This window comes from Bolinopsis microptera, chromosome 9, assembly GCF_026151205.1.
Source record: "Bolinopsis microptera isolate Bmic1 chromosome 9, MBARI_Bmic_1.0, whole genome shotgun sequence".
NCBI lineage: Eukaryota > Metazoa > Ctenophora > Tentaculata > Lobata > Bolinopsidae > Bolinopsis > Bolinopsis microptera.
In genome coordinates, this window is record NC_087080.1 from 1,857,278 (window position 1) to 1,875,957 (window position 18,680).

Consider the following 18,680-nt stretch of genomic DNA (forward strand, 5'->3'; position numbering starts at 1 on the left):
ATGGAATTCCTAATAACCAAAAAATGAGGAACAAAATAACTTTTAATTCTAATATTAATATGGAAATTTTCTATTAAAAGAAACCGAATGACACCGACCTGAATCGAGTCCTTCAATAATGAATTCGCCGTCTTTACAGTTCTTCATAATGAATGAATAGGCACCATTTCTGACAGCCCACAGAGTTGAGATAGCTTCCTCGTGGAGATCGCACTTCAAGGTACACGACCCTTCATTCACAACAAATGTAAAAGCTTCGCATTTCGGATTATCTTTACATCTATCCCCGCATTGCTTCGGGCCACTGATATTATCTATGATAGCAACTGTACCCTTTGGGAAGAAAGCCTTGTCATATCTACAAACAGAACCTTCGGGAAGGGACTTGATTTCATTCGGAGGCATTTCAGAGGGCTCACTCGAGCAGGAAAAGTCCCATGAAACTACTCCATTATCAACCGCCCACATAGATGTCTCTACCTGGCCGTGTGTTCTATCTCGGAGATAGCACCTCTTAGAGGTTGTAACATAGGTCGCAACCAGACAGTCCTTGTACTCACCACATTCCTTCATACACGCCTCACTTGACTCAACATTCCCAAGTGAGGTCAGGTATCGGCCTGTAAACTGCTGATTTCTTAGTTGACAGGGTTGTGGCAGCTTTGTCTTCGAAGCCTGGGCAACAGCTATACGGCCTTCCCTGAGAATACAAACAAAGTCAAACGACACAACGTTCTCTTGGAGTGCCATTGTGTTTGTAACTGGTTCCCTTCTTTCTTTGTTCTTTAAGATACATTTATTGGACGTGGGATTGAATGTTACAGCCGAACATCCATCTGTGTTAGCACAGGCTAAGAAGCAGGTGGGTTCGTCTTCAATGTTTGAAAGCACGTTCATCGCTCCGTCTGGACTGGGAAAGAAGGCCCCAACCAGTCTACATTTTTGATTTTTTGATATAGTAGGTTTTTCTTCCTTTGAAGCATGTTTATGTTTTATTTCAGTTGAAGAATGTTTTATATCATTTGGCAGATTACTGCTGGATGCATCTTCATCTGTCCATTTATTAAAAGGTATTTCTGCATTTGAAGGGTGCTTAGGTTTTTCTTCCTTTGAATGATCTATGGCATTATCCTGCAGAGAACTGTTTGAAATTTCTTTTTCTCCGAAATCAGAGTTAGGTATTTTTTGCTTTGAAGGGAGTATGGTATTGTTCTGTAAATCACTGCTGGAGGTTTTTTCTTCTCCTGATTCAGATGGTTGATTGGACTGGGAGTGACCTATTTGTTTGGTTCCGCTACATAAAAAGTTATACGACACGATTTTCTGATCAAATTCGTGATTTTTCGTTGGATAGCTTTTCTCGTTATTCAAAATACATTTCAAGGTTGTGGGATCATATGTAACTATAATGCAAGCCGCTGAGCGATGACACAGGACAAAGCAAGCATATTCATCGTCAATACTATCTAGAACTGTCTGGGCGGTACCGGGGAAATATTGTCCAGGAAGCCTACATCTTTCTTCAAAATTAAACTTTATCTCTTCCTCCTCTTCCTCCGAAATCGGAAACTCTCGTTCCTCTGTTGGTTTCACTCTCAGCTCTTCTGTTGATTGATTTTCGTCACACAAAAAGTCGTAAGAAACAATCTTTGAAGCGACTGCAGTCTCACTAGATGAGGAGATTCGTCTGGTTTCATCCTTGAGAAGGCACCTATTTTGTGTGGGATTGTAGGTGACTGAGAAACATGTATCCAAATCCCGGCAAAATTCCAAACATTCTTTTTCATTTTTGACGTTTTCAATAATGCGTATAGCTGACCCAACGAAGAATTTGTTCGGTAGTCTACATGGATCGTTAGACTTAACAGGATTTTTCGTAGTGGTTTTATCGGTTTTAATTTCGCCACCTGTATCATTAGAAGTCTCAATGTCAATATCACTACCATTATCACTACTAGTATCACTATCAGTATCACCGCCTGTGTCGATAATACTTTCATTTCCAATATCACCACCATTATCACTATCAGTATCACTATCAGTATCACCGCCTGTGTCGATACTACTTTCATTTCCAATATCACCACCATTATCACTATCAGTATCACTATCAGTATCACCGCCTGTGTCGATAATACTTTCATTTCCGATATCACCACCATTATCACTATCAGTATCACTTTCAGTATCACCGCCTGTATTAATACTACTTTCATTTCCGATATCACCACCATTATCACTATCAGTATCACTTTCAGTATCACCGCCTGTATTAATACTACTTTCATTTCCGATATCACTACCATTATCACTATCAGTATCACTTTCAGTATCCCCGCTTGTATCAATACTACTTTCACTTCCAATATCACCATCAGTATTGCTTTCAGTTTCACCATGACCAATATCGTTAGTATCACTTTCTGAATGTTTGTTTTCACTATCCGACTCATCACTCGCAGTTTTGCTATTATTCTCTGGAGTAGTAGCAGCTTCACTTCCATCATTACATAACAAGTCATATGATACTATCTTATTAGTGACTGCAGTATCTGTCCCCACTGGATCACTCCTGTACTTGTCCTTCAAAAAGCATTTCTCGGTGGTCGGGTTGTACGTCACAGCAACACAATCTTTCATAGATTTACACTTTTCCAAACAACCCACTTCGTTGTCAAAATCTTGGAGTATCTTAAGCGTGTGCCCGGGAAACACCTTTCCAGGGTATCTGCATGGAACCGCTTCTTTAACCACAGTTGAATCGCACAGGAAATCAAAAGAAACTATTTTGCGGGCAGCCGATTGGATGCTTTTGCTGGCTTCGTTCCTGTTTTTATCCCTCAGTAAACATTTCTTAAATGTGGGGTCATAAGTTGCTGCCGCACAATTTACTGTCTTCATACACAAATTTACACAGATAGATTCTTCCGTAACATTCCTGGCTCTCCCCATAATTTCACCGGTGAAGTACATACCGGGGAGTCTACAAGGTTCTTTTCTCGGATGCTTCTGTACTTCTTTCTGCACTCTGCATTGAAAGTCGAATGATACAATATTGTTGTACACAGCAAATGCTGTGGATGTTGCAGCCCCTTGTTCACTTCTTAGGATACACTTCTGGTTCATAGGATTGTATGAAGCAGCCACACAGACAGTCTGAGATGAACAGCTCGTCATACAGTCGTCAGGACTAGCTACACCCTCTGTTACTGAAAGTGTCATCCCGGGAAATGACTTTCTCTTGATAACACAATACTCCCTCCCATTATCTGATTTCTGGATTATCTTGCCTGTCCCATTGGAATTGGGTGTTTTTATCTTATTAGGATCACAGAGGAAATCATACGATATGACCTTGTTTGCCCTTGATATTTTTGTCTCAGCAGGACCTCTCCTTGACTTGTCTCTGAGGAAACATTTGAGGGTGGTGGGGAAGTATGTCGCTGACACACATTCGTTATCCATAGCGCACTCCTCTGAGCAATCAGACCCCTTGAAGATGTTTTCCAGTGTCTCTAGTATTCTCCCAGTGAATGCTTGGCCCGGTATTCTGCATGGGAACTTGGCTTTACTTGCCGTATTTGTTTTGGTGTTATATTTTTCTTGTACATCTTGCTTTTCGCCATTAGAAATTCTGTGCTTGCAGGCGAAATCATACGAGATAAGTTTGTTCTGCTTTGCAAATAGAGAAGACACGGGACCTCGGCGGAATTTATCCCTCATAAAACACTCCTTTGTGACCGGATTGTAAGTTGCAACGGTACATCCATCCTCCATAGAACACTCTTCAAAACAATCATTAGCACTTACAGCCGAGTTGATTGAGTCGATTAGTCCTCTGGTGAAAGTTGTGCTATTTAATAAACACGGATCAGGACCTTCTTTTACTTCTGTAGTTTTAACTTCACTAGAACACAGAAAGTCAAAAGAGATGTCTCCAGACATTTTTGAGAATTGAGTAGCGATAGGTCCTCTTCTTTTTAAGTTCCTCAGAAGACACTTGTTTGTTTTTGGAGAGAAAGTTGCAGCAACACAGTCTGCCATCATAGCGCATTCTTCGAAGCAATCACCCGAAGATTCAATTTTGGATAACAGTTCAATCAATCCACCAGTGAAAATGTATCCTGGCATAGGACACCCCTCTTTTTTGTCCTTAAGGTTCCCGTCTGAGGAGATGTTTTGTGTGGTACCTTCTGTGCACGAAAAATCAAATGATGTAAAATACGGTCTGAAAATGGGGCCCGTTCTGCTTTCGTCCCTAAGATAGCATTTCATGGTCCTTGAACTGTATGACGCACTTGCACAACTTTTGTCCATCGAACAATCTTCATAGCACGCGGAAGGACTTTGCACAGAGTCGATAACCTCCAACAATCCACCTTGAAACATTTGTTCTCGTAAAGTGCAGGCCGTCAGATTTACTGCTTTTCTGGATTTATCACGAGCTTGTTTTATCACTTTTCCCTCGCAAATAAAATCATATGATACAATTCCGTTGGCAACAGCAAAACTTGTCTTTAAAGGTTTGTCTCTAGTTGAGTCACGGAGAAAACAGTTACTATTAATTGGACTATATGTAGCAGCATAACACTCTTCGTCAAGCCAGCATTTTTCAAAGCATTCGTCTGATGTAGAAATGTTTTCATGTTTCTCTAGAAGACCTCCCGAGAAAACTTTACCGACAAGCAAGCATTGGTTTTCAGTGGAACTTGATTTGGTTTTAAATTTTGCTGGCAGAGTCTCATCTGATGGATCAGGAGGAGTGCTAATAGGGTCCTCATCTGATAATTCATCGGTCGTTTTATTTTCTTGTTTGCTGTGACTTATTTTATCGACCTCAGAAGTTTGGCACTCACATAAGAAATCATAAGATACTAATCCGTTCTCGACCGCAAATTCAGTCTCCATAGGATCTTCTCTAGAAGTATTTCTCAAGACACAAAGTTTATTGTTTGGAGAAAATGTAGCTGCAACGCAATCTTTCTCGGTTGAACACATTTCAAAACATTTGTCCGATGACAGGACATCAGTTTTTCTCTCCAATAATCCACCACGGAAAACTTGACCTTTTAGTAAACAGGACTGCTTAGGAGTTGGTATATCTGATATTTCTGCAATCTTCTCATCAGAAACTCCAGCTTTCTCTTTCTTGGGTGTCTTTTCATCGCACAAAAAGTCATAAGATACTAATCCGTTCTCGACCGCAAATTCAGTCTTTATAGGATCTTCTCTAGAAGTATCTCTCAAGACACAAAGTTTATTGTTTGGAGAAAATGTGGCTGCAACACAATCTTTCTCGGATGAACACATTTCAAAACATTTGTCCGATGACAGGACATCAGTTTTTCTCTCCAATAGTCCACCACGGAAAACTTGACCTTTTAGTATACATGACTGCTTAAGAATTGGTATATCTGATATTTCAGCAGTCTTTTCATCAGAATCCCCAGTTTTCTCTCCCTCGGGTGACCTTTCATCGCACAGAAAGTCATAAGATACAATTTCGTTCTCGGTCGCAAATTCAGTTTCTATAGGATCTTCTCTAGATGAATCTCTCAGAAGACAAAGTTTATTGTTTGGAGAATATGTAGCTGCAACACAATCTTTCTCGGATGAACACATTTCAAAACATTTGTCCGATGACAAGACATCAGTTTTTCTCTCCAATAGACCACCACGAAAAACGTGACCTTTTAGCAAACAGGGATTTTCTTTGGTAGGACCAGATTCCACCTTGCACAAGAAGTCGAAAGATATGACACCAGCCTTATTTTTTGGTCCATTTCTGTGTTGATCCATCAAGAGACATGTCTTCATCTTTATGTTATAGGATGCAGTAGTACAGTCCTCATCCATCAAACATTCTTCAGAACAAGACAACGGAGTATTAATGGTCCTGACAGTTTCTAAAAATCCACCAGAGAAGATCTGTTCTTGTAGCACACACGGTTGGTCTTTGTCGGTATCTTTTATTGGAGTATTGGCCGACTTGTCTGGTATCTTGTCATCGTATTCTAACTCTTTTGGAACGTTCGGAGGCTTCTTTCCTGCACACAATAAGTCGTAAGATACTAAATTGTTCTTGGTAGCAAATACTGTCTCTTTAGGATTTTCTCTCGAGGAATCTCTCAGGAAACAATTCTTTTTGTTTGGAGCAAATGTGGCAGCAAAACATTCGTCATTAGATGAGCACATTCCAAAACATTCATCCGAAGATGCAACATCTTTCTTGACCTCTACAAATCCTCCAGTAAAAACTTGACCATTTAGTAAACAGGAATGCTCAGGAATTGATTTATCAGATGGTATTGATTGTTCAGGTTTTATTCCTGATTTGTCCGTGTTGGTCGATGTATCGTTCAACCGTTTAGGAACGTGTTTATCCGATTTCTTCTTTTCTTTGATTTTTGCTGATTTTTCAGATGCTTCTTCAGTATGTTTTTTCTGGTCAATCATTGATTTTGACTTGTCGGGAATCTTTTCATCGAATTTTAATTCTTCGGTATCTTTTGGAGGCTTCTTACCTGCACACATAAAGTCATAAGATATTAAGTTGTTTTTGGTAGCAAATACAGTCTCTTTAGGATTTTCTCTCGAGGAATCTCTCAGGAAACAATTCTTTATATTCGGAGCATATGTGGCTGCAAAACATTCATCATTAGATGAGCACATTTCAAAACATTTGTTCGAGGTTGCAATATCTTTCTTTCCCTCTAAGAATCCGCCTGTGAACACTTGACCTTTTAGTAAACAGGACTGCTTAGGTGTTGGTGTATCCGACATTTCTGCACTGTTCTCATCAGAATCTTCAGTTTTTTCTTTTTTGGGCGTCTTTTCGTCACACTTAAAGTCATAAGATACTAATCCGTTCTCGACCGCAAATTCAGTCTCTGTAGAATCTTCTCTAGAGAAATCTCTCAGGACACAAATTTTGTTGTTTGGAGAATATGTAGCTGCAACACAACCTTTGTCGGTTGAACACATTTCAAAACATTTGTCCGATGACAGGACATCAGTTTTTCTTTTTGGTTTTCCACCACGGAAAACTTGACCTTTTAGTAAACAGAACTGCTTAAGAGTTGGCATATCTGATATTTCTGCAATCTTCTCATCAGAATCCACAGTTTTCTCTCCCTTGGGTGTTTTTTCATCGCACAAAAAGTCATAAGATACTAATCCGTTCTCGACCGCAAATTCAGTCTCTGTAGAATCTTCTCTAGAGGAATCTCTCAGGACACAAAATTTGTTGTTTGGAGAATATGTAGCTGCAACACAATCTTTGTCGGTTGAACACATCTCAAAGCATTTGTCCGATGACAGGACATCAGTTTTTCTGTCCAATAATCCACCACGGAAAACTTGACCTTTTAGTAAACATGACTGCTTAGGAGTTGGTATATCTGATATTTCAGCAATCTTTTCATCAGAATCCACAGTTTTCTCTCCCTTGGGTGTCTTTTCATTGCACAAAAAGTCATAAGATACTAATCCGTTTTCGACCGCAAATTCAGTCTCTGTAGAATCTTCTCTAGAGGAATCTCTGAGTACGCAAAATTTGTTGTTTGGAGAATATGTAGCTGCAACACAATCTTTGTCGGTTGAGCACATCTCAAAGCATTTGTCCGATGACAGGACATCAGTTTTTCTGTCCAATAATCCACCACGGAAAACTTGACCTTTTAGTAAACATGACTGCTTAGGAGTTGGTATATCTGATGTTTCAGCAATCTTTTCATCAGAATCCACAGTTTTCTCTCCCTTGGGTGTCTTTTCTTCGCACAAAAAGTCATAAGATACTAATCCGTTCTCGACCGCAAATTCAGTCTCTGTAGAATCTTCTCTAGAGGAATCTCTCAGTACACAAAATTTGTTGTTTGGAGAATATGTAGCTGCAACACAATCTTTGTCGGTAGAACACATCTCAAAGCATTTGTCCGATGACAGGACATCAGTTTTTCTGTCCAATAATCCACCACGGAAAACTTGACCTTTTAGTAAACATGACTGCTTAGGAGTTGGTATATCTGATATTTCAGCAATCTTTTCATCAGAATCCACAGTTTTCTCTCCCTTGGGTGTCTTTTCTTCGCACAAAAAGTCATAAGATACTAATCCGTTCTCGACCGCAAATTCAGTCTCTGTAGAATCTTCTCTAGAGGAATCTCTCAGTACACAAAATTTGTTGTTTGGAGAATATGTAGCTGCAACACAATCTTTGTCGGTTGAACACATCTCAAAGCATTTGTCCGATGACAGGACATCAGTTTTTCTGTCCAATAATCCACCACGGAAAACTTGACCTTTTAGTAAACATGACTGCTTAGGAGTTGGTATATCTGATATTTCAGCAATCTTTTCATCAGAATCCACAGTTTTCTCTCCCTTGGGTGTCTTTTCTTCGCACAAAAAGTCATAAGATACTAATCCGTTCTCGACCGCAAATTCAGTCTCTGTAGAATCTTCTCTAGAGGAATCTCTGAGTACGCAAAATTTGTTGTTTGGAGAATATGTAGCTGCAACACAATCTCTGTCGGTTGAACACATCTCAAAGCATTTGTCCGATGACAGGACATCAGTTTTTCTGTCCAATAATCCACCACGGAAAACTTGACCTTTTAGTAAACATGACTGCTTAGGAGTTGGCATATCTGATATTTCAGCAATCTTTTCATCAGAATCCACAGTTTTCTCTCCCTTGGGTGTCTTTTCTTCGCACAAAAAGTCATAAGATACTAATCCGTTTTCGACCGCAAATTCAGTCTCTGTAGAATCTTCTCTAGAGGAATCTCTCAGTACACAAAATTTGTTGTTTGGAGAATATGTGGCTGCAACACAATCTTTGTCGGTTGAACACATCTCAAAGCATTTGTCCGATGACAGGACATCAGTTTTTCTCTCCAATAATCCACCACGGAAAACGTGACCTTTTAGTGAACAGGACTGCTTAAGAGTTGGCGTATCTGATATTTGTACACTATTTTTGTCAGAATCTACAGTTGTCTTTTTCTTGAATGTTTTCTCATTACAAAGAAAGTCGTACGATATTACTCCGTTCTTTGCGGCAAATACAGTCTCTATAGGACCTTCTCTCGAGGAATCTCTCAGAAAGCAACTCTTAAATTTTGGAACATATGTGGCTGCAACACATTTCTGGTCGGATGAACACATTTCAAAACATTTGTCCAATGACAGGACACCAGCGTTTTTCTCCAATAGTCCTCCTGTGAAAACTTGACCTTTTAGTAAACAGGACTGGTTTGTCATTACTTCCCGGTCTGTTACCGTTTCTTCAGGTTTTTCATTAGGTACCTTCGAGTTTTCCTTACAAAGCAAATCGAAAGACACGACTCCAGGCATCTTTTTGGGTCCATCTCTGCTGTTATCCATCAACTGACATGTCTTCATCTTAATGTTGAATGATGCAGTGGCACAGTCTTCGTCCATCAAACATTCTTCAGAACAAGATAAAGGATTCTCGACAGAGTCGATAATCTCTAAAAATCCGCCTGAAAATGACTTTCCTTGTAGAACACATGGCTGATCATTAGTTATCACTTGTATTTCTTGCTTCTTTTTCCCACGGTCTCCACCATCGATGCTTCCGTTATTTTTAATATTCTCTGAGTCCTGCGATTTCTCTGATTCTTCATACTTGCCGGTAGAATTACTGTTTGAATCTATGCTGTCAGAATCTGAGGAACTAGATTTTTCCGAACACAAAAAGTCAAAAGAAACAACACCTGACATCTTTTTAGGCCCATCTCTGTTTCGATCCATCAAGCGACATGTCTTCATCTTTATGTTATAGGATGCTGTAGTACAGTCCTCATCCATCAAACATTCTTCAGAACAAGACAACGGTTCCATAACAGAGTTAACCGTTTCTAGATAGCCACCAGAGAAGAGGTGTGCCTGTAAAACGCAAGGCTGGTCATTGTCAACGGATTTTTTGCGAGTTTTATCATTAGGAATTTCTCCTTTTTTGTCTGCAGGGTCTTTTTGAGATTTTGATGATCTTGATCTTTCTTTACACAAAAAGTCGAAAGACAAAACTCCAGGCATCTTTTTGGGTCCATCTCTGTTTTTATCCATCAACTGACATGTCTTCATCTTAATGTTATAAGTTGCAGCAGCACAGTTTTCATCCATTGAACATTCCTCTGAACAAGACAAAGGATTCTCCACGGAATTGACGGTCTCTAAGAATCCACCCGAAAATTGCTGCCCTAGTACCATACACGGCTGATCGTCAACAGTAGAGTTTTCATCAATCTTATCTGTAGGACCGTCTCCACTCTTGTTCGCAGGGCTTTTGTCACTCTTTTCGTTATCAGGGATTATCTTATTTTTTCCCGAATTTTCAGATTTTGAGGTATCTTTCTGTTGCTTACACAAAAAGTCGAAAGACACCACTCCGGGCATCTTTTTTGGCCCTTCTCTGCTTTCATCCATCAATCGACATGTCTTCATTTTGATGTTATAAGTTGCAGCAGCACAGTCTTCATCCATCGAACATTCCTCTGAACAAGACAAAGGATTTTTAACGGAGTTGACTGTTTCCAGATATCCACCGGAGAAGACCTGTCCTATCAAAACACAAGGTTCGTCGTTTTCAACAATATGTTTCGCTGTATTGTCGTCGGGGTTTTTATCAGAACCTCTGACACAAGAGTGGTCGTAAGATATCACACCTGGTGAATGTTTAGGTCCAATTCTACTTCCATCTCGCAAGTAACATTTCTTTGCTTTTGAGTCATATGATGCGACTAAACATTTTCTCACAGATAAGCATTCTTCAGAACAGATTGATGCACTTTTTAGCAGGTCAATAACTTCAATCAGTCCATTTTCAAAGCTTTGATCTATATGGATGCAAGGCTTGTTTTCTTCATCAATTTGTTTGTTAATCGGTCGTTTTGATCTTTCTTGGTTTTTTATATCGTTTTGGGAGTCTTCCAATTCCTTCGAAATCTTTCCATCACACAAAAAGTCATATGAAACAATTCCGTTCGTAGTTGCAAATACAGTAACTTTAGGACTTTCCCTAGAGGAATCTCTCAGGAAACAGTTTTTTATGTTTGGAGCATAAGTGGCTGCGACACATTTCTCGTCCGATGAACACATTTCAAAACATTTGTCCAATGAGATGACACCACTTCTTTTTTCCAATATTCCTCCTGTGAAAACTTGACCTTTTAGTAAACAGGACTGCTTAGGAGTTGGCATATCTGATATTTCGGTAATCTTCTTATCAGGAACTCCAGTTTTCTCTTTTTTGGGCGTCTTTTCGTCACACTTAAAGTCATAAGATACTAATCCGTTCTCGACCGCAAATTCAGTCTCTGTAGAATCTTCTCTAGAGGAATCTCTCAGGACACAAAATTTGTTGTTTGGAGAATATGTAGCTGCAACACAATCTTTGTCGGTTGAACACATTTCAAAACATTTGTCCGATGACATGACATCAGTTTTTCTCTCCAATAGTCCACCACGGAAAACTTGACCTTTTAGTAAACAGGACTGCTTAGGAGTTGGCATATCTGATATTTCTGCAATCTTCTCATCAGAAACTCCAGCTTTCTCTTTCTTGGGTGTCTTTTCATCGCACAAAAAGTCATAAGATACTAATCCGTTCTCGACCGCAAATTCAGTCTCTGTAGAATCTTCTCTAGAGGAATCTCTCAGGACACAAAATTTGTTGTTTGGAGAATATGAAGCTGCAACACAATCTTTGTCGGTTGAACACATTTCAAAACATTTGTCCGATGACAGGACATCCGTTTTTTTGTCCAATAATCCACCACGGAAAACTTGACCTTTTAGTAAACAGGACTGCTTAGGAGTTGACATATCTGATATTTCTGCAATCTTCTTATCAGAAACTCCAGCTTTCTCTTTCTTGGGTGTCTTTTCATCGCACAAAAAGTCATAAGATACTAATTCGTTCTCGACTGCAAATTCAGTCTCTGTAGAATCTTCTCTAGAGGAATCTCTCAGGACACAAAATTTGTTGTTTGGAGAATATGTAGCTGCAACACAATCTTTGTCGGTTGAACACATTTCAAAACATTTGTCCGATGACAGGACATCAGTTTTTTTCTCCAATAGTCCACCACGGAAAACTTGACCTTTTAGTAAACAGGACTGCTTAGGAGTTGGCATATCTGATATTTCTGCAATCTTCTTATCAGAAACTCCAGCTTTCTCTTTCTTGGGTGTCTTTTCATCGCACAAAAAGTCATAAGATACTAATCCGTTCTCGACCGCAAATTCAGTCTCTGTAGAATCTTCTCTAGAGGAATCTCTCAGGACACAAAATTTGTTGTTTGGAGAATATGTAGCTGCAACACAATCTTTGTCGGTAGAACACATTTCAAAACATTTGTCCGATGACAGGACATCAGTTTTTTTCTCCAATAATCCACCACGGAAAACTTGACCTTTTAGTAAACAGGACTGCTTAGGAGTTGACATATCTGATATTTCTGCAATCTTCTTATCAGAAACTCCAGCTTTCTCTTTCTTGGGTGTCTTTTCATCGCACAAAAAGTCATAAGATACTAATCCGTTCTCGACCGCAAATTCAGTCTCTGTAGAATCTTCTCTAGAGGAATCTCTCAGGACACAAAATTTGTTGTTTGGAGAATATGTAGCTGCAACACAATCTTTGTCGGTAGAACACATTTCAAAACATTTGTCTGATGACAGGACATCAGTTTTTTTCTCCAATAGTCCACCACGGAAAACTTGACCTTTTAGTAAACAGGACTGCTTAGGAGTTGGCATATCTGATATTTCTGCAATCTTCTTATCAGAAACTCCAGCTTTCTCTTTCTTGGGTGTCTTTTTATCGCACAAAAAGTCATAAGATACTAATCCGTTCTCGACCGCAAATTCAGTCTCTGTAGAATCTTCTCTAGAGGAATCTCTCAGGACACAAAATTTGTTGTTTGGAGAATATGTAGCTGCAACACAATCTTTGTCGGTTGAACACATTTCAAAACATTTGTCCGATGACAGGACATCAGTTTTTTTCTCCAATAGTCCACCACGGAAAACTTGACCTTTTAGTAAACAGGACTGCTTAGGAGTTGGCATATCTGATATTTCTGCAATCTTCTTATCAGAAACTCCAGCTTTCTCTTTCTTGGGTGTCTTTTCATCGCACAAAAAGTCATAAGATACTAATCCGTTCTCGACCGCAAATTCAGTCTCTGTAGAATCTTCTCTAGAGGAATCTCTCAGTACACAAAATTTGTTGTTTGGAGAATATGTAGCTGCAACACAATCTTTGTCGGTTGAACACATTTCAAAACATTTGTCTGATGACATGACATCAGTTTTTTTGTCCAATAATCCACCACGGAAAACTTGACCTTTTAGCAAACAGGACTGCTTAGGAGTTGGCATATTTGATATTTCTGCAATCTTCTCATCAGAAACTCCAGCTTTCTCTTTCTTGGGTGTCTTTTCATCGCACAAAAAGTCATAAGATACTAATTCGTTCTCGACTGCAAATTCAGTCTCTGTAGAATCTTCTCTAGAGGAATCTCTCAGTACACAAAATTTGTTGTTTGGAGAATATGTAGCTGCAACACAATCTTTGTCGGTAGAACACATTTCAAAACATTTGTCTGATGACAGGATATCAGTTTTTCTCTCCAATAATCCACCACGGAAAACTTGACCTTTCAGTAAACAGGACTGCTTAGGAGTTGGCATATCTGATATTTCTGCAATCTTCTCATCAGAAACTCCAGCTTTCTCTTTCTTGGGTGTCTTTTCATCGCACAAAAAGTCATAAGATACTAATTCGTTCTCGACCGCAAATTCAGTCTCTGTAGAATCTTCTCTAGAGGAATCTCTCAGGACACAAAATTTGTTGTTTGGAGAATATGTAGCTGCAACACAATCTTTGTCGGTTGAACACATTTCAAAACATTTGTCCGATGACAGGACATCAGTTTTTTTCTCCAATAGTCCACCACGGAAAACTTGACCTTTTAGTAAACAGGACTGCTTAGGAGTTGGCATATCTGATATTTCTGCAATCTTCTCATCAGAAACGCCAGCTTTCTCTTTCTTGGGTGTCTTTTCATCGCACAAAAAGTCATAAGATACTAATTCGTTCTCGACCGCAAATTCAGTCTCTGTAGAATCTTCTCTAGAGGAATCTCTCAGGACACAAAATTTGTTGTTTGGAGAATATGTAGCTGCAACACAATCTTTGTCGGTTGAACACATTTCAAAACATTTGTCCGATGACAGGACATCAGTTTTTCTCTCCAATAGTCCACCACGGAAAACTTGACCTTTTAGTAAACAGGACTGCTTAGGAGTTGGCATATCTGATATTTCTGCAATCTTCTTATCAGAAACTCCAGCTTTCTCTTTCTTGGGTGTCTTTTCATCGCACAAAAAGTCATAAGATACTAATCCGTTCTCGACCGCAAATTCAGTCTCTGTAGAATCTTCTCTAGAGGAATCTCTCAGGACACAAAATTTGTTGTTTGGAGAATATGTAGCTGCAACACAATCTTTGTCGGTAGAACACATTTCAAAACATTTGTCCGATGACAGGACATCAGTTTTTTTCTCCAATAATCCACCACGGAAAACTTGACCTTTCAGCAAACAGGACTGCTTAGGAGTTGGCATATCTGATATTTCTGCAATCTTCTCATCAGAAACTCCAGCTTTCTCTTTCTTGGGTGTCTTTTCATCGCACAAAAAGTCATAAGATACTAATTCGTTCTCGACCGCAAATTCAGTCTCTGTAGAATCTTCTCTAGAGGAATCTCTCAGTACACAAAATTTGTTGTTTGGAGAATATGTAGCTGCAACACAATCTTTGTCGGTTGAACATATTTCAAAACATTTGTCCGATGACAGGACATCAGTTTTTTTCTCCAATAGTCCACCACGGAAAACTTGACCTTTTAGTAAACAGGACTGCTTAGAAGTTGGCATATCTGATATTTCTGCAATCTTCTCATCAGAAACTCCAGCTTTCTCTTTCTTGGGTGTCTTTTCATCGCACAAAAAGTCATAAGATACTAATTCGTTCTCGACCGCAAATTCAGTCTCTGTAGAATCTTCTCTAGAGGAATCTCTCAGTACACAAAATTTGTTGTTTGGAGAATATGTAGCTGCAACACAATCTTTGTCGGTAGAACACATTTCAAAACATTTGTCCGATGACAGGACATCAGTTTTTTTCTCCAATAGTCCACCACGGAAAACTTGACCTTTTAGTAAACAGGACTGCTTAGAAGTTGGCATATCTGATATTTCTGCAATCTTCTCATCAGAAACTCCAGCTTTCTCTTTCTTGGGTGTCTTTTCATCGCACAAAAAGTCATAAGATACTAATCCGTTCTCGACCGCAAATTCAGTCTCTGTAGAATCTTCTCTAGAGGAATCTCTCAGGACACAAAATTTGTTGTTTGGAGAATATGTAGCTGCAACACAATCTTTGTCGGTAGAACACATCTCAAAACATTTGTCCGATGACAGGACATCAGTTTTTTTCTCCAATAATCCACCACGGAAAACTTGACCTTTTAGTAAACAGGACTGCTTAGGAGTCGGCATATCTGATATTTCTGCAATCTTCTCATCAGAAACTCCAGCTTTCTCTTTCTTGGGTGTCTTTTCATCGCACAAAAAGTCATAAGATACTAATCCGTTCTTGACCGCTAATTCAGTCTCTGTAGAATCTTCTCTAGAGGAATCTCTCAGGACACAAAATTTGTTGTTTGGAGAATATGTAGCTGCAACACAATCTTTGTCGGTTGAACACATTTCAAAACATTTGTCCGATGACAGGACATCAGTTTTTTTCTCCAATAATCCACCACGGAAAACTTGACCTTTTAGTAAACAGGATTTCTTTGGAAGTGGTGCTATTCCTCCTTTGTCCAGATCTTTCGCCATATTCAATCCAGACGTTTGGGCATGACACAGGAAACAGTAAGAAACCAGTTTGTTTATGGTGGCAAACTCAGTAACTTTCGGTTCCTCCCTTGAGGAATCTCTGAGCGAGCAACTCTTTGTCCTGGGCGCGTATGTAGCAGCAACACATTTGTCAAGGCTTGAGCATTTCTCGAAGCATATCGTTGATGAAGGAACGTCATTTTGTTTTTCCAAGAACCCTCCAGTAAACACTTGATCTTTCAGGAGGCATCGTTTCTTCAGTACGAGGTTGTCTGGCACATCTGGTCGACAATCGAGGTCATATGATACAACTTTGCGGGTTTCTGTGCTTTTCGATGGATATAGCGGTCCACGATCTTGTCCTCTCATGAAACATTTGCTGGACGTTGTTCCAGAAAGATACGTCACGGCCTTACATTTTGGAATTTCTGAACAAAGTTCCACACAATTCTCAGATGACACCACATCGATAACAGTTTTTATAACAGAACTTCCGCGGTACATCATGTCTAGATACTCGCAAACCTTAACAACAGGCGGGGTCGCTCCCTTCTCTTGCCCTTCAGGCAAGCAATCCAGGGTGAAATCGTACGAAATAACTCCAAGAGTTTCCTGTGACTTGGCTCCGTTGTGCCCTTCACCTTTAAGGTAACAGGTCATAGATTTGGGTAGGTAAGTTAGGCCAAAGCAATCTTGGCTACTTAGACATGCTGTGGCACACTCCAGCTCAGAGACCAGATCTACCTCCTCAACCACCTTACCCGATATTTGTCTGTTTTTGTATCGGCAGGCTTCTTTTAGGCCATGAATTTTTCTTTCAGCAGGGAACTTTAACATTAAGTCGTGATAAGCTTTTAAGTCACAGTTATAATCGAGTGATACTGCACCATTTTCCTCAGCAAATTGAGTGTATGTGGGACCTTTGTGCAGTTTATTTTTCACGTGGCATTTCTCCTTTTCAAACAGAAAAGTAACAGCTGAACACGCCGGCTTCTTTAGGCAAATCTCTCCACACTTATCGATTGACGTAGAGTCGGCGCTGAAGAAAGTTCCTCCCACTAATACAGCGTTATGGTACCTACAGGGAGGTTTTCCATTTCTAGCATTTATTCCGAGTTCCTTCTCTCTTGCCTCCCTAATTGGACTCTTTGGTCTGACACCAACACACGGATTTTCAAAGTCAAACGTTTTTACTTGATTTGCAACAGCCCACTCAGTTCTAATGAGAGCCTTGTGCTTTTCACTCTTTAAGATACATTTTTTAGCGCTACCGATGTAAGTGGCAACAACGCAATCTTTTGATTCTGCACAAGCAGTAGCACAATCGTCCGAAGTGTCCTTGCTTTTAGAGTCAATTGTCCCGTCTGGATAAATAGCTCCTTTGTAAACACAAAGTGGTTCAGTAGGCTTTACAGGTTTGGTGACACCTACGGAGAGGGCTATAGTGGGCCCACCTTCATTCCGAAGGGCACTGTTAAACTTTGTCCCAATTGTATTCATTTTCCTTTCCTCCTCTATTTCATCACTTTTTCTTGAATCTTTGTTTTTTAATTTCACTCCCAAGCTGATTGACTGGCTGATTTTGGTTGAACAAGTAAAGTCAAAAGATTTAACTTTGTTAGCCTTAGAATATACGGTCTGCTCTGCCTGAGAGTGGCTATCTGCCTTTAGCTGGCAAACTCCGCTCGAGGATACGTATGATCCGGCACAACAACGATCAGATTTCCAGCAAGCGGTCATGCAAGCCCAAAACGTAGAAGACTCAATTGTTGTGAAACTTTCTCCTGGAATTATGGAGTCTTCCAAAATACACGGCTGTTTTTGTTTTGACAGCCCATTGCAACTAGGCTCATCCGTAACCGCTGAAATTTACATGAATTACGAAAAAATACAAATAAGTAAAATATTGCAAAAGATTGAGATGATTTATAGCAGTACATTGATGGACTAAGGTCTGTGACAAATCTATTGAGGGGATTACTGATAGTTAACTGTAATATAAACTCACGAGTTGCTCCCAGCACTCCTGCTTCCGACACTCCTGATACACTCCAGACACTCGATTCAACACTCCTCTGCGAGTAGATACACATTGCAGTGAGATTTGAGTCGGATTTAGTTGTATCTACTTTAATGGAGTTGATGAAGCCGTGCTCGCAGTCTATGTTGTTCATCGAGTTTGATGCTGTTGTTTCACTAGGATCGTTACCTGGTGTAAATTGGTGATGGGTGGTTGTGATGAACTTTAAGAAGGACCTTTCATGTTCTGATTTCAAGTATAACTTTTTATAAAAATACAAATGAATGTTAAATGCATGGCTGATCTTATGAATTGGTACTGTGTACGTTCAAAATAGGTATCCTGAGGATATACACTATACAGCACAGATAGCTAACGGAAGGTTCTTACCGCCGATGCTGCAGCAGGAGAAAGGGCTAGCAACTAAACCATCGGGTGTAAAACTTATTGACTTGAGAGCGTATCCAACGTCGCATGTAGCGGAATCCGAGGTTACGAACGACTGCTGAAGATAGCACTTGCTAGAAGGAGAGGGACCACAGACTCCTTCGGGGATCCGTCCCATAGCTATTTTGGAGATCAGTGCTTGGCCATACCTGAGTTTGTAGGAAAAGCAAATATGAGTACTGGATAACTTACTTTAGGTATAATGTTAGAATAAGCTGCCAAGAGCCTGTTAAGTGTTAGTAAATGAATCTTTGTCAAATTTTATTCCCTTGACTTT

General features: G+C 39.7%; 1 protein-coding gene across 1 annotated transcript in view; it reads right to left on the reverse strand.

The window, feature by feature from the left end:
- The window catches only part of LOC134821057 (uncharacterized), a 143,923-nt gene that overhangs the window by 98,279 nt on the left and 26,964 nt on the right, over nucleotides 1-18,680 (reverse strand). The window contains exons 17-19 of the mRNA XM_063831726.1: nucleotides 18,347-18,552; nucleotides 17,945-18,145; nucleotides 99-17,798 (exon numbers count right to left, since the gene is read on the reverse strand). Of these exons, the coding sequence (XP_063687796.1) occupies nucleotides 99-17,798; nucleotides 17,945-18,145; nucleotides 18,347-18,552 (18,107 nt within the window). The remainder of the gene's footprint in view (nucleotides 1-98; nucleotides 17,799-17,944; nucleotides 18,146-18,346; nucleotides 18,553-18,680) is intronic.